At 40.3% G+C, this 23,760-nt stretch overlaps 1 protein-coding gene across 7 annotated transcripts in view; it reads right to left on the bottom strand.

Moving 5' to 3' along the window:
* The window catches only part of LOC129867202 (NT-3 growth factor receptor-like), a 300,196-nt gene that overhangs the window by 51,257 nt on the left and 225,179 nt on the right, over positions 1–23,760 (bottom strand). For all 7 annotated transcript variants that reach the window (XR_008761586.1, XM_055940439.1, XM_055940443.1 and 4 more), the window contains exon 12: positions 4,414–4,602. Coding sequence is in view for 6 of the 7 variants with exons in the window: in XM_055940439.1 (XP_055796414.1) it covers positions 4,414–4,602 (189 nt within the window). In the remaining variant the exon portion in view is untranslated. The remainder of the gene's footprint in view (positions 1–4,413; positions 4,603–23,760) is intronic.

The raw sequence follows: 23,760 nt of genomic DNA, 5'->3' as shown, positions 1-23,760 counted from the left end.
CTGTGGCATTGTGTTGTGTGACAAAACTGCACATTTTAGAGTGGCCTTTCATTGTCCCCTGCACAAGGTGCAACTGTATAATGACCATGCTATTTAATTAGCTTTTTAATATGCCACACCTGTCAGGAGGATGGATTATGTTGGCAGAGGAGAAATGCTCACTAACAGGGTTGTACTATGAACACATTTTGCACAATATTTGAGAGAAATAAGCTTTTTGTGCGTATTGAACATTTCAGGGATCTTATATTTCAGCTCATGAAACATGGGACCAACACTTTACATGTTGCGTTTATATTTTTATTCAGTATATATTACCATTCAAACCCATCTATATCTAGTATTGAATATAAACCACAGAAATATCTGGTAAAGCTGACAGATGAATTATCAACGAAAGCCACAGGTACGTGCGTGACACTAGATGAAGCCATTGGATTTACTTTTGCAGTAATAGAAATATCAGCGATTATAACAACACAAGGTGATTTCCATGATGGACCTGATTCTTCATCAGCCTCGGCATTAGACTGGCTGAGGGGAACACTGTGATTTATGCTCAGACAGAGAAAATAACGACAGCACCCTCGGGGCCATGAATTTCTACTGGATCTCGCTCTTGCTGTAAATACGTATTAAAATGCCCTGGAGTGAGCTGGGTAGGGTTTGCTGTCGTCTCTGCTAAGAGAAAAGTTAGCATCTTGTTAGTGACATCTTTTATCTACAGAGAGCTCAAGTGAGTCCTACCTTAATTATATTAGAATAAATCCATTATCACAAACAGACAAAGTGATATGACTTATCAAAAACCGAAAGAACACATCTTTCCAATATGATAGTCCTGTACTATAACTGTTTGAAGAACATTTATACCCACTTGCACTAAAAGAGGATGATATTCAACGATTGCTTAAAAAAATAACAGGTAATACAGTTCATTAAGACATCAAGCATAAAAAAATAAATACAAATTTGCAGTGAATTTCACTACGCTGTGTACATTCTCATTGGTTTCTACTATTCTGATCTCTTGGAGGAAAGAAACCCACATTGTTCAGTGTTGTTTGAAGGAAAGTCAACGAGGATGAAGTAGGTCTCGGTTTTTCCTCTCTGCTCATTGATTGGTTGAATATATCTCATTGCCTACTTAAAGTCCATGAGTTCAGCTTTATCCGAGCAGTGTTTCTCTGAGTGTCTGTCTGTTTTGGGTATTTCATTTTGAACAGTCAATGCCTCGTTTAGTATATAGCACAAAGTGTCATAAAGGCATTTTTTACTTCATTATAATCCCCATTTGATTTGGATCATGGAGTACTATACAATGAATGATCAATATACTAAATCTTTATGATATTTTGTTGTACAAAGCCATCACATGCAGAGACACACAGTAAGACACACAGATGAACAATCACACACACACACACACACACACACACACACACACACACACACACACACACACACACACACACACACACACACACACACACACACACACACACACACACACACACACACACACACACACACACACACACACACGAGAACCTGATGGATTGGCTTAAAAGATTCATGCAATGTATAATGTATAACTCCTGCAATGTATTTTTCAGGACTAAATGTGATTTCCTTTTCTCTCATTGGGTCTCCCTTTCGAACCCAGCAAGCCCCGGGAGTCTGAACTATATTGAAGGTGTGTGTGTGTGCGTGCAGGGGCAGGTGTGTGAACTGTGGGACCACTCATTTAGTTAAACATAGCACTGCTGGTTTTGATGAGAACCGTGGCTGCAGGAGAGTGCCAGTAACTCATCTTTACCCAGAGCTTATAAATTCACATCACGTACTGTAGCATGTCCTCCATCTGACATGACAAATCCTGCTGCTTTACACGCCATTCATTATGTGTTTCTCTCTCCACAGCCACCAGGCACTTCTTGATTGTGTATCAGATGGAACAGCGGATATTGGCTTTGCTTGCCTCTGTGTGCCTCTATCATTTTTCATCCATTTATCTTTTTTCTCAAAGATTCACGGAAATGTGAACAATTAGTGTCTCGAGAGGATGTAGACCTTTCCAACATTTAGTATTGATCCAATTACAGTTATGATCTACACTGAGTGTACAAAACATTAGGAACACCTGGTCTTTCCATGACATTGACTGACCAACTAAATCCAGGTGAAAGCCATTATCTCTTATTGATGTTACCTGTTAAATCCACTTCAATCAGTGTAGATGAAGGGGGGAGACCGGTTAAAGAAAGGTTTTTAAGCCTTAAGACAATTGAGACATCGATTGTGAATGTGTACCATTCAGAGGGGAAAGGGCAAAACAAAAGATTGAATTGCCTTTGAAAGGGGTGTCAAGAACTGCAAAGCTGCTGGGTTTTTCATGTTCAACAGTTTCCCGTGTGTATCAAGAATGGTCCACCACCCAAAGGACATCCAGCCAACTTGACACAACTGTGGGAAGTATTGAAGTCAACATGGGCCAGCATCCCTGTGGAATGCTTTCGACACCTTGTAGAGTCCATGCCTCGAAGAATTGAGGCTGTTCTGAGGGCAAAAGGGGGTGCAACTCAATATTAGGAAGGTGCTACAGAATGTTTGTAAACTTAGAGTACATTTTCCATGCCAGGTCAGATAAATGTAGCCTGCTGCTACAGAGTAATAACACATTCTGTAGCCTAACATCAAAGGAATGTGTGGTAACAGTAAGATACAGTGCCCGCCATAATTATTGTGACAGTGAAGCATTTCTTCTTCTTTTCGCTCTATACTCCAAAAGTTTGGATTTGAAATCAAACAATGACTATGGGATTAAAGTACAGCCTGCCAGCATTCATTTGAGGGTATTTTAATCCGTATCGGGTGAACCGTTTAGGGGAGCACAAGTATTGTGACAAATTCACTTATATATATATTAAAGTAGTAAAAAGTGAAGTATTTTGGTCACATATTCAAAGCACACAACAACTACATCAAGCTTGTGAGGTTCTGTTTGTTTTGGTTGTGTTTCAGATTATTTTGTGCTCAATAGAATAGATCCGGGATGAGTACCAGGTAAATAATAGATAGATCCCAATAGATCCGGGATGAGTACCAGGTAAATAATGTACTGTGTCATTTTGGAGTCCTTTTTTATTGTAAATAAGAAAATAATATTTTTCTAAACACTTCCACATTAACGTGGATGCTACCATGATTAAGAAGAAAAAATGCTTCACTGTCCCATTAATTATGGAGGGTAATGTATATAAAATGCTGTACTATTACATGGCCAAAGAGACCTGTTAAATGGCTCATGCATAACATAGCACTGAAAGCACCGGCAGAAAAATTAAGCCCTCAGCTACAAATTCCCTACAAAACTCACTCTTTTTCAGATAGACACATACAGTAATTCCAATCAGTCTATATGGGGAGACACTCAACCAAATCTGTGTAAAAAAATAAAAAATATGTAGCAGAGATCAAAGCCTTTAATCAATACACAACTTTTGGAACGATAAAAGGAAAACCAATTCATTAGGAAAAAAGAGAACTGCGAATAGAATTGTAAGAGGGGGGAAAGTCAATGTGAGAGACTGCACAGCATTAGTTAACGAAATCAGCTGCTCTTCAGTCTACTTCAAGGGATATAAAAATGTGGACATTACTGGGGGTTCAACTTCAAAAGAAATCCAATAGGAGCAACATTTGTGAGCAAACAAAACGTATTTAGAGTTAAATGGCGATAAGGAGTTGCTTGGATACACACAACATGGACAATGAGTGAATTTAGCAGCCATTATAGTCTGCGTTCAGATACAGGTTTCTGGAACCCATGAGAGGATGATTCATGAGACACCATCTTTAGAGGCAGGTATAAATCAAGCTGATTTTACAAAGAAGAATTCCTATACAAGAGAGCCAGTGGAAATTATTACACTGCCAATGCAGTGTGTAGAGGTAGAAAATAAAGGACATCCAATTCTGAATCATGGTTCTGAAGTGGATCATATAAAGAGCAACATGGCACTACCTGCAGAGAGTAAACAATACCTTTAAATCCCAAAGAATGAAACATTCCCAGAGTCCCATATTGGGAGGGATCAAGGCAACATGGAAAATTATAGGAAACTCACAGGGCCTCATACATGATTTAAGTATGATTTTATCTATATCATATTAATAAATGTATGTGAAAGATTTAATAAACAATGGTCACACCTACAGTGAAACATATTGTGCTGCTTCTCTCTGATATAAAAAATTATAATTGAAAGACTTTTAAGGTAGGCCTAAATCATTTATTTCTGTTTGAAGTGGTACAGTGGGCATTTTGGGCCTTGGGCTAACAGTAGCCCATGTTGATAGGAACATACAGAGGGATGACTGTGAATGTCAACAGAGCTGATGTGTACTCACAGGTAGCAGGCTTATTACAGTTGTGTCCGTGTCTGAAGTATTGCGGGTTCTCAATGACAGGGATACGGGTCATCCCGATGACCACAGCGTCTGGCCCAGCGTCAAGGGTACAGGGGGTGATGATGCCATGGTTGACATGGTGAAGAGGGCTAGCCGAGTCTTCCTCACCACTGATCACTGCTACTGGTCCTGAGAGATGGAGGGAGGGAGAAAAGAGAAGATTCCTTTACTTTATTATCTAATGTATTTTGAATTCTGAGAGAGAGAGAGAGAGAGAGAGAGAGAGAGAGAGAGAGAGAGAGAGAGAGAGAGAGAGAGAGAGAGAGGAGAGAGAGAGAGAGAGAGAGAGAGAGAGAGAGAGAGAGAGAGAGAGGAGAGAGAGAGAGAGAGAGAGAGAGAGAGAGAGAGAGAGAGAGAGAGAGAGAGAGAGAGAGAGAGAGAGAGAGAGAGAGAGAGAGAGAGAGAGAGAGAGAGAGAGGAGAGAGAGAGAGAGAGAGAGAGAGAGAGAGAGAGAGAGAGAGAGAGAGAGAGAGAGAGAGAGAGAGAATCCGTCAGACAGCCATCAGGCAGAGGTCTGCCACCATACAAAGGATGGTGCATTTTAATCAAAATAGAATGCAGGAGGATAAATCCATGAGCTGGGCCATTCATAATTTATTAATATGTCTGAAAGCAATAAGCATGCAGCCTAATTTGTCAGTATAAGAATTATCTCTGTACGGCTCAGCTCGGCTGCCCTCAGAACGCTTTAAGCAATCTAAACGAGCATTAACTGGCTTAGCCTAATTATGAACCCAACAGTCTTTGCTACAATGGCCCTGGGCAACCATTATTCGTAAAATTCAAATCCTCACCCAGCCCTCACATAAATCAATGTCCCATTCATCTCACAACTCTACCTCTCCCATCCCATGCTCGCTCTAACTGCTCTGTGCTCCTACTCTGACAGAGCCGTGAGAAAACGGAAACAGGCAATAAACGGTAGAGTACATTCTAAAAAATTGTTTTGGGAATGTCAGATATTTAACAGTGTGTTCCTACTAAGCTATGTACAGAGTGTGTCTGATCAGGGCAGAAAACAAGCTCTATTAAATGGATCCAATATAATAGCAGCTCAGTGTACACTCACTGCAAGCTGCCACGCACAACATCCTGGCTTGACAAGCGATCAGGGAAAACAGATAGGATTCATGGATTGGGCTGTTACAGTGAGCGTACTACCGCCACATAGGCGGTCACAAGTCATGATGGCAGTAAAATTCCATGTGACCGTTTAGTCACAATAATTAGTCTTCTCCGAGCTCTGATGCTGCTGATGGTCATTAGCAGCCTACCAAACTTGCTAACTGCCTGGTACTATTGTCCCTCTAATCACTCTGACATCAATGCAAACGTAATCGCGCAACATTTCTATAGGATATGCAATTGCGTAAGAAAACAGAGTGATGGCCTCTATTAAAAAGATGAGGATCCCATCAGCTTTCTATAGGCTAGGCCTACTATATTTATTTCTCAACTTTCCTAATATTAAGTACATTCCTTCTTTTTACAACAGGAGTATAGTCTACCTTACCTGGCTGGCATGAAAATGAGCCATGGGAAAAGCATCCTCCATTCGCTATTTAAGTGCATAGACGACATGTATTTTTTCCCTTGCACCTGTTTCGAGACAAGTGCATGATAACGTTCTATTCTAAATCAAAACACATTTCACATATTATTTAGTATATGTAAAGACAAGATTCAATCAATAATAGTCTGATGGGTGACAATATTAGGCTATCACTTGTGAATGATTGGGGTGGCAGGTAGCCTAGTGGTTAGAGCATTGGACTAGTAACCGAAAGGTTGCAAGATTGAATCCCCGAGCTGACAAGGTAAACATCTGTCATTCTGCCCCTGAACAAGGCAGTTAACCCACTGTTCCTAGGCAGTCATTGAAAATAAGAATTTGTTCTTAACTGACTTGCCTAGTTAAATAAAGGTAAAAAATGATATATTATCACTTGTGAATGCTTAAGGCAAGAAACAGCTCATAACTTTTTTTTGCGACTTTTTCAAATCATGGTCGCACACCTCATGTAGCATAGCCCATATGCCTATATGTTTTGATAAGGTTGGTATCACAAATAAAGTGGCCAAATAACCTCTTAAAATTAAGCACATTAAAACCTTTTCTCAATAGGGGGGCGCCATTTCGACTTTGTAAAAAAACGTTCCCAAATTAAACTGCCTCGTACTCAATTCTTGCTCGTACAATATGCATATTATTATTACTATTGGATAGAAAACACTCTCTAGTTTCTAAAACCGTTTGAATTATATCTGTGAGTAAAACAGAACTCATTTTGCAGCAAACTTCCTGTCAGGAAGTGAGAAATCTGAAATCGGGCACTCTGTTCCAGGGTCAGTTTATTAATTTGCATGTAATCTATGGGTCGACATGCACTGCATAAGCCTTCCCCTAGATGTCAATAAGCAGTGAGAATTGGAATGGGGTGTCTAGGTAGATCTGAGGCCGTACAAAAGCTCTTGGAACCAGGTGTGCAATCTTTTCAACGTTCGTCATGACGCAAGACAGACCTCAGGATTGCATTCTGAAAAGCTCTCGTTATAGGCGTTAGATATATCCGGCTCTGATTTTATTCGATATAGGTGTTAAAAACATCATAATGTAGTTATTTTAAACCGAGTTATATCAGTTTATATCAGTATATTGCGATTTTCGGTATTTTATTTGTGCTGCGTTATGGTGAGTTGGACACGTCTTTGCCACATGGCTAATGTTTGCTGCTAATTCCAAAGTTGAAGACGACAATCTACAACCGAGCAACGATTATTCTGGACAAAGGACAACTTGCACAAGATTCTGATGGAAGCTCATCAAATAGTAAGAACTATTTATGATGTTAATTCGTATTTCTGTTGAAAAATGTTAAACTATTATTCCGCCATTAATTTCGGTGCGGTCTCGCTTTAACGCACGCTGTATGTCGTAACGTTAATTTTAAAAATCTAACACAGCGGTTGCATTAAGAACTAATGTATCTTTCATTTGCTGTCCAACCTGTATTTTTTTGTCTAAGTTTATGATTAGTTATTGATTAGATTAGGTGCCTCTCCCAAGATTTCTCCCGACATTTTGTTTGCAGATTGGCTACTATTCTCATTGTATAACCACGATTTGTGCCGCTAAATATGCACATTTTCGAACAAACCATATTTGTATTTGTAAAGGTTGTCAATGTCGTTCTCCTCCTCAGACGAGGAGGAGCATGGATCGGACCAAGATGCGGAGTAGGAGGTATTCATGATTTTAATGGCAAACCAACAAACACTACAAATTAACAAAACAACAAACGTGACTAACCTGCAACAGTCCTGTGTGGCCCAAACGCTAACACAGGAAACAAACACCCACAAAACACCAGTGAAACCCTGGCTGCCTTAGTATGACTCTCAATCAGAGACAAACGATACACACCTGTCTCTAATTGAGAATCATACCAGGCCGAACACAAAACCCCACATAGAAATAGAAAACATAGACTAACCCACCCAATTCACGCCCTGACCAACTAAAACAAATACATAACAAAGGAAAACAGGTCAGGAACGTGACAGTATTGTGTAATATGATGTTATAGGACTGTCATCTGATGAAGTTTTGAGAAGGTTAGTGAAAAATGTAATATCTTTTGCTGGTTTATTCGCTATCGCTAATGTGCATGAATCAATGCTGCTGTGTGGTTGGCTATTGTAGTAAGCTAATATAATGCTATATTGTGTTTGCTGTAAAACACTTAAACAATCTGAAAAATTGGCTGGATTCACAAGATGTTTGTCTTTCATTTGCTGTACGCTGTGTATTTTTCATAAATGTTTTATGATGAGTATTTAGGTAGTTCACGTTGGTCTCTGTAGTTATTCTAGCTGCTTTGGTGAGATTTTGTGATGGTGGCTGCAATGTAAAACTATGATTTATACCTGAAATATGTACATTTTTCGAACAAAATATATACTATACAATAAATATGTTATCAGACTGTCATCTGATGAAGTTGTTTCTTGGTTAGTGACTATTTATATCTTTATTTGGTCGAATTTGTGATAGCTACCTATGCAGTAAAAAAATGGTGGGAAAAAAGTATTTTGCTAACGTGGTTAGCTAATAGAAATACATATTGTGTCTTCCCTGTAAAACATTTTAAAAATCAGAAATGATGGCTGGATTCACAAGATGTGTATCTTTCATCTGGTGTCTTGGACTTGTGATTTCATGATATTTAGATGCTAGTATTTACTTGTGGCGCTATGCTAGGCTATGCTAGTCAGCTTGTTTACTGATGAGGGTGCTCCCGGATCCGGGATGAGTACCAAGTAAAAGTTAATCCACTTTACAACGGGTGTAGAGCCTAACTGACATACATACGCAGCCCGTGAGTTTCAAGTATGGGAAAGATCATTTTCACCATTTTCACCACTTTTGATAATTGTGTTTTCCTGCTAATAGAACATTTGTGCTTATAGCCTACTGCCGTGTGCACATTGCTGAGCTTATAATTTGAAGAAATAGCCGAATAGGTTATCAACATTTTAAGCTAAGCGTTCTGATCTGTTGCGTCAGGCTCATTGCGTAAAACTGTTTTTTGATGCTAGTGGTTGTATTAATTTGGGATTGATCGCATCACACAACTGTCCCAGACTATGTTTGAATATTTATTTCCCACACAAAATAAAATAGGTAAACTTTTGTACTATGGGGGATAGTAGATTGACATAGGCTGGTGCTTTTGCTGTTTGTTAGGCCGACTCATCTTGTCGGCTGACGAAAAGGAAATGTGGATAGTTCTTCCAACATCGTCAATAAGAGCCTCGGAATTTGATAAGGACGTGCGCAGTTGCGTCCTTGATGTGTCTGTCTTCACTTGTAGCTTGTGAGAAAAATCCAATCATGTGACAGAGAGCCACCTGAGTGAGAGGTGCTTCAGCATGAAGCCGGGAGAAGGGAATTATAATTATTATATTCAGCCCAAGGGCACAAAGGCCACTGGCCGCAAAAGGCATGAATTATTTTGGGGGGTCATTACAGCCACACAAAGTGGATGCAGCCGGGAAATTCAAGGAATTATCAAATGCTTGTCAAATTGTGAATGAGAGACTGATGAAGTGTGTACAGCCTGTTACGTTGTTAACCTCTCAACACAGAATAGCCGCATGTGCGCACTCCCTTAAATTGTGTGGAGAAAATATCCTTTCTATTTTTTTCATTTTTCATCCTTTCTACTTTATTTTATTTATTTATTCTATTTTTTTCTATTTTGTCCTTTCTATTTTGTTCAATTGTATTCTTCACACTATAAAATAATATAAAATAATGCCGCGGAATTCTAGGCAAATCTTGTCTGCTAAATGGACCAGGGCCTAAGATAAGGACAACTCAGAGTATGGTATTCTGTTCATATGATGTTTCTTTAGATCTGTCTAAAATTTAATAATGGATTTATTGTGATGGTGTAGGCTATATTACATGGATATATTAGATTTTTTTTAAATGTAGATGTTCAAAGGGAAGAAGCCAGGAGATGCTTAATGTGTTTATGTTAATTACAGTAATTTACCATGAGACCGGCAGTTATTTGCTTGACAATCACCGGCTGACAAAATGGAATGACCTCCACAGCCCTAATCATGTATCCCTCAATATGAAAGGTCAAGCATTCTGACATGGGAGGCAGGTTCGACAGGCTTGGACTGACTTATCATAGGCACACACTGCTTGTTTAAACCACCTTTCACACAAAGGTCACATCCATGTTGACACATAGGCCCCAACATAGCATTATGGTACAACAGCAATGCCATTGACACAGCATCAACAGCAGGGAGAAATCATTTAATTCCACCACAGCCACTAGACTTGAGTCAATCTCACATGCAATGGTTAGTGTTTTAGAGGACGGGATGAGACAAAGAAGACAGCTCTCTGCACCTCTAAAGGTAAAAAATGCATTTGAGGTTTAATCTTAAAAAATGCATTATGCTGTGAGAATGGCTTTGAAGCACGATAGTACTTCAAAAAATTGGCAATATTTCGAGAATAAACTCTAAATGTAATTTAGAGAATAAAGTTGGTTATATTTCAAGATTAAAGTAGGAGTTTTGGTTAACTACATGTCTCCCTTGCTCCCTGATGCTGTTCGTGACACAGTTGAAATGCCTGCAGTTAGATGATCTGTTGAAATTATACTATGGAATTGGCTTTAGTAACAAAGAAATCCTTTCTCTTTTAGCACATAATAAGCATATTATTATAAGTAGGCCTATTTTCAGGAGGAACCACACGAGGAACCACATTTCATCCAAGTCCATGTGGTTACATAGATAGGTAGAGACAAGTGGATTGTGTGTGTATGCAGGTGTGTGTGTGTGTGTGGGGGGGGGGGGTCTAATATACTTGTTCAAACAGGCATCACACACACACACACACACACACACACACACACACACACACACACACACACACACACACACACCACACAGTATCCCCAAAGCAAAGCCATTCTAACGGCCATGGTGCGCTGTCCGACTGCGAAGATACATGGCATTGTCCCTGGCATGGTTCCCTTCGAATTCGCACAATGTTATCCTCAATATCCTGCATATGCCAACGCGTGCATAGTGTATTTTAGAAAGTAACAGCTAGGCCAGCAACATATACGTCAAAACGAAAGGTTAACTTACAAATGTGTGTGTGTATTGGCATGGTGTTTTATTTGGCTATACTTCCAATGAAGTAGCCTTATAGGCCTATGCATATTATCTTATTAATGTACGTCACAAATTGCGTGGAGAAGGATTGCGAGTCCCTGTTGGGCTCAAAGGCTGCCTCCAAACCTCTGTCATGGACCTTGTATAGCCACGGGGCCGGGCGGCAGTGGTTTGGGTAAAGCCCCGTCTAGGAAAGTAATTTTAAGTTCCATGATTATATCCTAACAGCCAACAGGTCTAGCCTCCAGTCTATAAGGTGAACAATTGGTAGCCTAAGTTAGTGGTATAGCTGAGACAATACAGTTGATGTCAGAAGTTTACATTTTCAACAACTACACAAATTTCTTGTTAACAAACTATAGTTTTGGCAAGGCGGTTAGGACATCTACTTTGTGTATGACACAAGTCATTTTTCCAACAATTGTTTACAGACAGATTATTTCACCTTTAATTCCATGTATCACAATTCCAGTGGGTCAGAAGTTTACATACACTAAGTTGACTGCGCCTTTACACAGCTTGGAAAATTCCAGAAAATGATGTCATGGCTTTAGAAGCTTCTGCTAATTAACATAATTTCAGTCAATTGGAGGTGTACCTGTGGATGTATTTCAAGGCCTACCTTCAAACTCAGTGCCTCTTTGCTTGACATCATGGAAAAATCAAAAGAAATCAGCCAAAAAATGTGTAGACCTCCACAAGTCTGGTTCATCCTTGGGAGCAAATTCCAAATGCCTGAAGGCACCACGTTCATCTGTACAAACAATAGTACACAAGTATAAAATTGGGACCACTCAGCCATCATACCGCTCAGGAAGGAGAGGTGTTCTGTCTCCTAGAGATAAACATACGTTGGTGCAAAAAGAGCAAATCAATCCCAGAACAACAGCAAAGGACCTTGTGAAGATGCTGGAGGAAACAGGTACAAAAGTATCTATATCCACAGTAAAACGAGTCCAATATCGACATAACCTGAAAGGCCGCTCAGCAAGGAAGAAGCCACTGCTCCAAAATCGCCATAAAAAAGCCAGACTACGGTTTGCAATTGCACATGGGGACAAAGATAGTACTTTTTGGAGAAATGTCCACTGGTCTGATGAAATAAAAATAGAACTGTTTGGCCATAATGACCATCGTTATGTTTGGACGAAAAAGGGGGATGCTTGCAAGATGAAGAACACCATCCCGACCGTAAAGCACGGGGGTGGCAGTATCATGTTGTGGGGGGGCAATGCTGCATGAGGGGCTGGTGCACTTCACAACATAGATGGCATCATGAGGAAGGGAAAAATGTGGATATATTGAAGCAACATCTCAAGACATCGGTCAGGAAGTTGAAGCTTGGTCGCAAATGGGTCTTCCAAATGGACAATGACCACAAGCATACTTCCAAAGTTGTGGCAAAATAGCTTAAGGACAACAAAGTCAAGGTATTGGAGTGGCCATCACAAAGCCCTGATCTCAATTCTATAGAAAATTTGTGGGCAGAACTGAAAAAGCGTGTGCGAGCAAGGAGGCCTACAAACCTGACTCAGTTACATCAGCTCTGTCTGGAGGAATGGGTCAAAATTCACCCAACTTATTGTGGGAAGCTTGTGCAAGGCTACCCGAAATGTTTGACCCAAGTTAAACAATTTAAAGGCGATGCTACCAAATACTAATTGAGTGTATGTAAACTTATGACCCACTGGGAATGTGATGAAAGAAATAAAAGCTGAAAAAAATAATTCTCTCTGCTGTTATTCTGACATTTCACATTCTTAAAATAAAGTGGTGATCCTAACTGACCTAAGACGGGGAATTTTTACTCAGATTAAATGTCAGGAATTGTGAAAGGTGTATGTAAACTTCTGACTTCAACCGTAGCCTTTAACAGAGATGATGCCCCTTATTTTTGGGATAACCTTCCTTCCTCCCATCCTTGAAGACATCACCGATAGCTGGGTAGTGAAAATAGTTATTATGCTAGGCTACCAACCTATTCATGTCAGATCAGTGATTATTTCTTTATAGCCTATATAACATATCATCATTAATCTAATAGGCCTATATTTAGATCAATGATTATTTCAAGAAAATGAGAATCCATCTATGAATATATCCAAACAGCATCCAGGAGTGGTCCTTGAGTTGCCTCTCCTCCTATAGACACATACGTAAAACCCCTGCTTCATTGTAAAGTCCTCCCGAAGCCTAGGCCTATCATTTAATTTCACTTGCCAACTGTAATGTACAATCAGCTTACTGGTTAGGGTTCTAAATCTAGTGGGCCGCTATAGGTTTATAATGGGCTGGAAAATAGTGGTAGCCTATAGTTGTGGATCAGGTCATTAATAGTTTCCATTATGCACAGATTTCTTTGCAACGTGTTCGCCTAGGCTACGTTGTAAAGAATCCAGAGGGCAGATTGACGGGGACTCAACCCAGTTCTCTTTACTTTCAATGACACTGCCAATCAAGTTTTTTGTCTATGCTCATAACGCACCATGACCGTTAGAAGAGTGTGTATGCCTATAGTCTAAAATTGCCTGGGGGAAACTTGGTGTGTGTGCGTGCGAGTTATTAGATCATTAGATTGATAAGCGTGAGTGAGCAGTGACACCTGTTTGAACGAGTGTATTAGATCATTAGATTGATGGCCATTTGTTTGTTTTTCCCCTACTTTTTCCCACCCACCCAAAACACACACACCTGCATACACACACTAGCATACACACAACCTGCCCGACACTCTACCTATGTATGTAACCACGGTTCCTCCTTCTGAAAAGAATCTGTGGCTCAACCTTTTCCAGGTTCTAAAACTTATAATAATTTGGTTATTATGTGCTAAAAGAGAAAGGATTTCCTTCTTACTAATGCAAATTATAAAGTATAGTTTCACCGGGTCATCTAACTGCAGGAATTTTAACAGTGTTTATCTTGAAATATAACTGAGACTTTATTCTCAAAATTAAAATTCTTGTTTATTCTCAATTTTAGTTGGAGTTTATTCTAAAAATATTACCACTTTATTCACAAAATATTGCGACTTCATTCACTCAAATTTAATTTGGACTTTATTCTCAAAATATTGCCACTTTTTTAAAGCACTATCGTGCAAAAAATTATAATCCAAGTATCATCAATCGTTGCTGTTTATAACAGTTTTCTCTTCACTTGACCCTAATACTCTTCCGTATACAGCAAAAGAGTGAAAACAACAACAAACTATTATACAGCTGCGAAAGTTCTGCAGGAAAATAATAATAATGTCAGGAACAATTTTGGTTATCAACATGCACTGTAAGTGATATCCATATTCTTTCACAATGCAACATCCATCATGATTTGCTCTCAATTCAAGACACGGACACACAGACTATTTAATGAAGTCAATTTTCTCAGTAACTTCCACCATAACTTGCAACTGATCTAATCACTGACACACAATCAACAGACTGGGTGCCATCTATCTCAGATAACTGAATATCTTCCACAACAAGCCCTAATCCTGACAATACCCAGAAAGTCCCACAATAAAATCAGCATCATTAACAGATGAACCTGGATCCTGCTGTATTAACTCAAACAGTGCTGAGGGTTTGAGAAGGATGTCATGCTATAAAAGTGTAAATAAGCTCAGGGGAGGCCTGTGGAGAAGGGTGTATCTCATCTCTCTGAGTTGTTTACTGAAGCAAAGCCCCTCTCTGCAGCTCAAACAAATGTGATTACTGTGGGAGCCGCCCATGGCGTCTGCGATGCAAAGCCTGTGGTAACACAGAGGCAACTCAGCTGAACTGCCACTGGAATGGTTCCTGTTTAATTGTATTCAAGTAGTGACTCAGGAAGCGGAAGGAAACAGAGCAGCTAAAAATACAATCTTTATTGGATGCCCAAGTTGAAACCTTGTATTTGCTTTTTTGACTCATCACACAATCAAACAAAGAGCTGTCAAATGAATCAACATACAAAATAAATGATTCTACTGTAACCACCCTCACTTCCATTAACTCTTCCTATAGTGAATGGTTCATTACACTGAGTGTACAAAACATTAAGAACACCTCCTATTCTTGAGAAGACTGATGTCTTTTCATCAGACCATTATTGGCATCTGAAGCACTTTAAGGTCTAATTGGCGGGGCTACATTCTGCTGTACCAAAAATGAAGGAAAATGTCCTCGCACAATGTGTGAATCTCTTTTAGAACATGAAAATTCCAAAATGAACACACACTTATTAGGATTATGAATGTATTCTTATAGTGTACTGTAGCAAATCAGTTCAGTTCAGGACAGTTGTAAGCTGTGATGAACAATGGTTAAAACACATAATATGCGCATTTCAAGACAGAATTGAACCATACATGATCCATTTTCAAGATATGTAATGGAAATCTTTCATAAAATACGTTTTACCTTTAGGATCTGTGGCTATATATCAGGCGTCTCCAACCTTGTTCCTGGAGAGCCACCCTCCTCTGAATCAAAGAGGTGTGGGGGGCTGCTTTAACCGACATCCACGAACAGTGGGTTAACTGAGCCACCCTCCTGTAGGTTTTACCTCCAATCCTGTTCCTGGAGAGCCACCCTCCTGTAGGTTTTAACTCCAACCGTGTTCCTGGAAAGATACCCTCCTGTAGGTTTTACCTCCAACCCTGTTCCTGGAAAGATACCCTCCTGTAGGTTTTAACTCAAACCCTCTTCCTGGAAAGATACCCTCCCGTAGGTTTTAAATCCAACCCTGTTCCTGGAAAGATACCCTCCTGTAGGTTTTAACTCCAACCCTGTTCCTGGAAAGATACCCTCCCGTAGGTTTTCACTCCAACCCCAGTTGTAACTAACATGGTTCAGTTTATCAACCAGCTAATTATTAGAATAAGGTGGGATACATTACTGTCACATGGAATGACGCTGGAGAGACGAAGCAGGTACGGGGAGTAAAACATTTAATAAATAACGGACATGGAACGAGACAGGAACAGCGTCAGCAAACAAGTAACACAAAGAAAAGACAATCAATACAGAAGTGGGGAACAGCGCTGGGGAACTGATAAATATAAGGGAGGTAATAATAGGTGATGAGTGAGTCCAGGTGAGTCCAATATCGCTGATGTGCGTGATGAGGGAAGGCAGGTGTGCGTAATGGATGATAGGAGTGCGTGATGCAGGGCAGCCTGGCGCCCTCAAGCGCCAGGGGGAGGGAAGAGCGGGAGCAGACGTGACAATTACAGTTGGAGTGGAAACCTACAGGACGGTAGCTCTCCAGGAACAGGGTTGGAGAGCCCTGCTATATGCAGTACTGTATGTGCTTCTGGCTGCTAGATGACCACTTCTGCTAATTAGATCATTTAAAAAGCCTTTTTCTTTCTTCCCTTAATCTTGAAGCTAGGGGTCAGATTTTTTTATAAAAAAAATAAAATAACGTTCCCAAGGTAAACGGACTATTTCTCAGGTCCAGATCGTAGAATATGCATATAATTTACAGATTAGGATAGAAAACACTCCAAAGTTTCCAAAACTGTCAACATATTGTCTGTGAGTATAACAAAACTGATTTTGCAGGCGAAAACCTGAGGAAATCTAACCCGGAAGTGATCTTTTTTTATTTTTTTATCTGTGTTTCATTGCCCGTCTTTCTTCCATTTAAAGGGCTATCAACCAGATTCCTTTTCCAATGGCTTCCTCAGGCTGTGACCAGGCTTTAGACATAGTTTCAGGCTTTTATTTTGAAAAATGAGCGAGATTTTTCAAAACTAGTCAGGTGTCCTTTGAATAGTTCCTGCGCGCGAGAGGGGTAGCTCTCCATTTTCTTTCTCTCTTTTATTGAATAGGTTACGGTCCGGTTGAAATATTATCGATTATGTATGTTAAAAACAACCTGAGGATTGATTATAAAAACATTTGACATGTTTCTACGAACATTACGGATACATTTTTGGAATTTCCGTCGAACGGAACGAGGCTGTGGTTTTCTGAACATAACGCACAATCCAAATGGCGTTTTTTTGTTATAAAAGTAATTTTAGAGAACAAAAATAACATTTATTGTGTAACTGGGAGTCTCGTGAGTGCAAACATCTGAAGATTATCAAAGGTAAGCGATTCATTTTATTGCTTTTCTGACTTTCGTGACCATGCTAATTTTGGGCTAGCTGTTCTAGCATTGATTGATACACTCACAAAAGCTTGGATTGCTTTCACTGTAAAGCATATTTTCAAAATCTGACATGATAGGTGGATTAACAACAAGCTAAGCTGTGTTTTGGTATATTTCACTTGTGATTGCATGATTATAAATATTTTTTGTAATATTTTTGAATCTGATACTTTTGGGAATTTTCTTCTGCCTTTCAGGACCGGAACGAGGCTGTAGTTTTCTGAACATAACGAGCAACCCAAATGGCTTTTTTTTGTTATAAAAGTAATATTTATCGAACAAAAATAACATTTATTGTGTAACTGGGAGTCTCGTGAGTGCAAACATCCGAAGATTATCAAAGGTAAGCGATTAATTTTATTGCTTTTCTGACTTTCGTGACCATGCTAATTTGGGGCTAGCTGTTCTAGCATTGTTTGATACACTCACAAAAGCTTAAATTGCTTTCGTTGTAAAGCATATTTTCAAAATCTGACACGATAGGTGGATTAACAACAAGCTAAGCTGTGTTTTGGTATATTTCACTTGTGATTGCATAATTATAAATATTTTTAGCACTATTTGGCGCCCTGCAATTCACCGGTTATTTAGGAAAATGATCCCGCTAAAGGGATCTGTAGCGCAAAGAAGTTAATTGGAAAGGTCATACCATAACTCCTGACAGAAGTATCAAAATAATCAAGGTAAACGCTAAGAGGACTCTTACCAAGGTCAAGACTTCAATTATATATTCCTTTCAATATCATACTTTCAAAATCTTAGCTAGCAAACTAGCAGTCATCATCATCAATCAAGTCGACAATCTACTGGAAAATCCTTTTCAATCCTTGTCATATGAAGAGAAATAATGAAGAGAAATTATAGATAAAACGTATCAGTGCTCATCGGCCATTGGACATAAACATTACACAACAAGTTGGAAATCGCAAATTCCACAATGAGTGGTTTGGAAGGAATCAGTGGCTAACTGCAAGCATTGCAAATCAATCACTAGCCTGCTATTCAGTGGAGTAGGTGTGTGGACCCAAGTCTGGGTTTAAACTTAAAAGGATAAACATTCAACATCGGCCATGCTGTCAATCCAGCATGACTTCTGCCACGCTCAAAACAACTGGAAACTCGGAACTGGGAAATCTCAGACAACTGGGAACTATGAAAAAACGCTTTGAACGGTCATCCAACTCGGAATTTCAAGTTGGGAACTCGGGCCTCTTTCTAGAGGTTCGACCTGAAGATCACTGATGTCATCATGATTCAACCTTGTTTTTATGACAAAATGTGTTTGATGACAAAATTTGACCATGAAGGACCGCAAGGTCACCTTCCTGTTCAAGTGAGCACAGCACAGCAAGTTGAGTCCAAAAATGTATTGTATGCTGCTGCATAAATGTTGTAATATGCTAAGGGGATATGTAAACTGTAGCTAAGAAAGTAATACTAAGTGCATGTTGTGTAGTAGGCTGTTATTAGTCCATGTGCCTCACCCCTCATCATTTTGCAGACTTCTGACTTGGTGGTGCACATGTAGTCTATAGCCTATTTAAGAGAAAAATAATCATTGAATATTGTAAGAGCTTTCATTGTCTGCCTATATGCCCCCTTTATTTATCCTATGGATCTGACTTGGTGTTCAGGGAGAATACTGTAAGAACGTTCCTTTCTGAATTCTGTCGCTGTACACTTCAAAAGTGCTGAACAAATAGTTATATTGAATACGTCTGTCCTAGCTCGCTCATTAATGTCTTAATCGAAATTACGGATTGACTCTTATCCGCTCGTCGTCCCTTTATGCCATAGTTTGTACATATCAATTGTCAGTAGAAACCACATTTGTTTAAGCAAGTCAGCCATATCAGCTATGTTTTTTTTAAAGGCAATAAACAGGCTGAATGAACTGTTTGGCTGTCAGACAAGGCTTACCTCAGGTATAGCTGTGGTAAGGTGTTGGGACTGCTAGTAGCGCTCTGCTGTTGGGACAGCTTTATGTAGGCCCTAACAGTTTGCCTTTATAGTGCAATTAATGTATTGTTTTGTGTTGTGTTGTGGCTTTGCTGTCATGCAAAAATTGGGGGAGTTTACCCCACCAAGATTTACATGCTAAAATCGCCACTGTATATATTGAATGATAAAAAACAACATACTGTACATTAGTCAGTCCCTTCGTTTTGCTATCTTTTAGAGGCCCACATCAATAAAAGTGCTTGTATCAATTTAACTAAGTGGCTGAACGGTGAATGAATTGTGAGCTTTCATGATGAAGGCAATACATTTTCTCTTTATTTCTGTCATCCCTCTTTCCTGTCTCCTCCTTAGATGCTATGGGTATGTGTAGATTGTAGTGAATATGAGCTGCTACTTCTATATTGCTTATGGAAATGGTGGCATCAACTCAACTCCACTGCTTTTTACGTCACCGTGAATAGCATCTTCCCGATGATCTAAACTTCAAATAACTCAATACTATGCCTTTTCAACGGAAAAGGTTCCTTCATCAGCCCCGAGCATTACATAAAGCACTTCGAAAACACACTTCAAAGATGAATACTTTCTTCTAACATGCATAGCCTCAAGGCCAATCCTAGTTATTGCCAAAAAGGAAACCTAATTTTTTAACTCTTTCTTCTTATTCAACTGAAGAACAATGCCAATTTAAAAAGATACTGAGATGGCCGGCAGAGAGCCAAGTGTTTCCTGGCAAGAGATGGACTGGAGGAGGGGGAGTAGGAGGAGAAAGATGGAGGGGTGGAGGAGAGGGCTGGGATAGGGTGAAGGGCCGTAGGGCCCAGGGCAGGAACTGGCAGATAAACGATGGACCGCTGGGACTGTCAACTCAGGGACATTTCCCCAGACCACACACAGCATGTCCCCAGCAGGCACAGAGAGAAGAGAGAGAGGAAGACGGATTGACAACAAACATCCAACCACCACATTGCATTCGCACAACACACCAATACACCGCAACTTTAAATCGCTTTCTATTTTCTGTCCTAAATCTTAAAATAACATCCTTTGCTTCTAGCTATGTATTTTTATTTTGACTCCTGAAGGCAGATTTGTATATAGTATAATGTGATTCACATGTCTGTGTTTGGTTTTCCTGACAGTAACTGTCAAACAGAGATGGTGTTAAGCTTGAATGCATCTTCAATCCATGTAAATGAGCATGTAGAAATCTTTTTTCAGACACTTTCTCTCCCTCACCCCAGTTAATTATAAACCTAAAATAACTTGAGCACACATAAAAATATAAATAAACACATCGTTAATCAGCACTGACTCCCTCACAGCACTGCTGATGGAAACCTAACTGTCAGGTAGAGGTGAGAGTAGAGAAGAGTCGTAAAGGTTAAATCAAAGTGAAAAAGAATGATGCGGCTCAGGTGACTTGGAGTAAACACAGTCAAAAAGAGAGAGGGCAAGGCATTGTCAGGCCCGGTCTCACAGTAAATGAGGTGACTGTGGTAAGTCATGACTCTGAGGTTTGGTATTGGACCTGAGCGCTCCACTGCGTCTCTCTACTGCCTCATGAATCCATTAACAGCGGTGATTTGGCACCCGTCGCCATGGAGCCAAGCTGTTCATCACAGTGTACATGTGACACAAAAAGGAGATGGAGCACAGTGACAGGGGAGAACAACTTAAACACTCCACATGAATTTTCCAAAATACCCTGCTAAACCTCATTAACATGTCTTCTCTCATCAAAACCTTGGCATGAAGCCCCCACACAGACTCATCCAAAACGCAGAGACAATGAGATAATGACGATTCATTTTAATCAACAGCATTGCAACAAAAGAACAAGGGGATATTACAGCCAACAATGATCTGTCCTCTGGTAGTTATATAGCATTAACTGTAGGACATTGTGACATCCTCTGTCTATTGTTCCCTTCCCACAAGTTGTGACAAACTGTGACAAAATGCCCCAGGCATAAAGGTAGTCCATTTTACGGCCCTAAGTAAAGTAGGCTGTGGGATATTTATGGCTTAGTCACAACAGACAATGTGTATTTTGTATAGCTGAATAAAAGTGCATGGAGAGAGGCGAGAGGGGAATAGAAAGACAGTGCAGCAGCAGCCCAGCCTGAGGGGACAGGTGAAGGGCCAAAGGCAACAGACAGAGGCCATTCTCCACAGGAATAAATCAATCACCTCCTATTGTCCAACACACCTGACCCAACACCCCCACGCACCAGCCACCAGCCACCACGCACCAGCCACCACGCACCAGCCAACTGATCTTCAAGGTTTATTTGTTATGGTTGGTGTTTGTCTCTGTGTGTGAGAGTGTATGTGAATGAAAGTGGTCTTGCATGAGTGTGTTTGAGTGTGAGAGAATATTTACTGTGTGACTGTGCAGGTTTTCAATTTCGACAAAGCTTAACTTATTGCTGTTCATTATAACACACGTGCCAATAACTCCAAGTTCAATAGGTAAGAAAGGCATCATTGTATGGTAAACAGTCAAGGCCAACAACACCATTTGAATCAGAATCGAATTTCTAAAAAAGTATATTGTGTATTGTATTGTCTGTAAATTGAGAAGAATAGATTGATAGTGTATCTGTGGTTCTCACAGAGTCACATTACTCCATTAATAGGCTGTTTAACCTCACAGCAGAAAGGCTGAGACTTGTGTTGTGTGAGAGCCTTTCTTAGGGACCACACAGCATTGTAGGACAGGGACTCTATTCATGAACGATGCACTGCATCACAAACCAAGGTTAACATGCCATCGAGGCTAGGGCACTATTCTACCATGAAAAACATTGTGCCATGAAGTGCAAGACTAGAATGGGTGAGGACAGCTTTTCTAATGGGAGAACCTTGCTAAGTCAATGCATCGAAAGTGGGGGTGTTTGAGTAGTCCAGCGGCATTGGAGACAGTGAGCTGAGACCCAGAACCATGACTCAGAGGAGGGGTCTTAGCTGGAGCAGGGCCAGGGCAAATAGAGTCACACACAGCATCGTGCTCAAAAAAGCCATACTGTAAACTTAAGATAAACTTGGACTTTTTTGTATATCTCGCATTTACAATAATGCATTATTTATGTGAAAGTTCAAGTTACGAGCTCATATCTCATGTTCCTAGCATCCTAACAAAACCTGAGTCTGACAACCCAAAAGACACAAATAAACTCAAGTTCCGAGACAGACAGTATCTGCATGTGTTTCAAATACAAAGGATAGTATATGTATGCCTACTGTGTAATAATAAACACATGACCATAATACATGCACAAACATACACACTTACATAAATCAACAAGATTTGTCTCCACTCAGCAAAGGAATAATCTAGACAAAATCTGCATTCCCATTCTCCATCCCTTACCAATTCCTCTTACAGCCCAACAAATAACACAATCAAGTCGACAACATCGTCCACAATCGTTGATAAAAGCGTCAGTCATGAAAGAGGAAGTGGTATTAAAACAGGAACAGTTTTGACCATGGTAACTAATGCTACCTGCTAAATAGTACAAATCATGTGACCAGGCTGAGTCAAACATATATAATCACATGGGAATTGAGCCAGCAGCACATTTCATTGCATTCTACTTGAGGGGATTCATCCATTCCACTCTGCTCATTAAGTTCTCTGACCCCAGCCCAGCAGACACGCCTGCTTGGCCCTCACCAGAGGGGGCGGCCAGGTTTTACACCCCCTCAGAGAGTTACCCTGGGTACTTTGAAACACTGCTGTTAACATTCAACATGTTTAGCCAGACTAAGCTGTTAAAACCATAAGAAAATATAAATCGTATGTCTGCCAATATTATAACAACCTTTACCAGTGATTATCGTGTTGAATCCCAACAGCCATCTTCATTTTCTCTTTCCTTTCTTTTCTCCAGCCAGGCAGGCTGTGTCTGTAAATCACGTCGCTGTAAGAGGACAGTGTCTCTGTGGAGTAGCGACACCCATTGGCCATACCTCATGTCATAACACCGCGCCTGGTCCAACAGACCTCATCCCCCCCTCCTCTCCTATCCCCTCATGCAATGCTATCCCGAGCTGGAGGAGAGGGCTGTAAATCAAAAAGAGGAGTGACAGCCACACGCATCCATCATCCACCATCATCCATCCATCATCCATCATCATCCATCCTCCACCATCCATCATCATCCATCATCCACCATCCACCATCCATCATCATCCATCCTCCACCATCCATCATCCATCATCCACCATCCATCATCCACCATCCATCATCATCCATCCTCCACCATCCATCATCATCCATCATCCATCCTCCACCATCCATCCTCCACCATCCATCCTCCACCATCCATCGCACAAGAAAAACATGTCCCTGATTGTGTGCTGCGGCAAGGCGGCGGTGGGCGTTGCCAGTGGCAGGTGTTTAACAACTCCTGCATGCTAATGACCTGTCTTCCCCAGGCTACAGTGTAGAGCCAGAACAAGAAA

This window comes from Salvelinus fontinalis, chromosome 12 (genome assembly GCF_029448725.1).
Source record: "Salvelinus fontinalis isolate EN_2023a chromosome 12, ASM2944872v1, whole genome shotgun sequence".
In the NCBI taxonomy this organism is placed as follows: Eukaryota; Metazoa; Chordata; class Actinopteri; order Salmoniformes; family Salmonidae; genus Salvelinus; species Salvelinus fontinalis.
The sequence above is the reverse complement of the archived record's forward strand: the minus strand, read 5'-3'. Positions and strand labels throughout refer to the sequence as shown.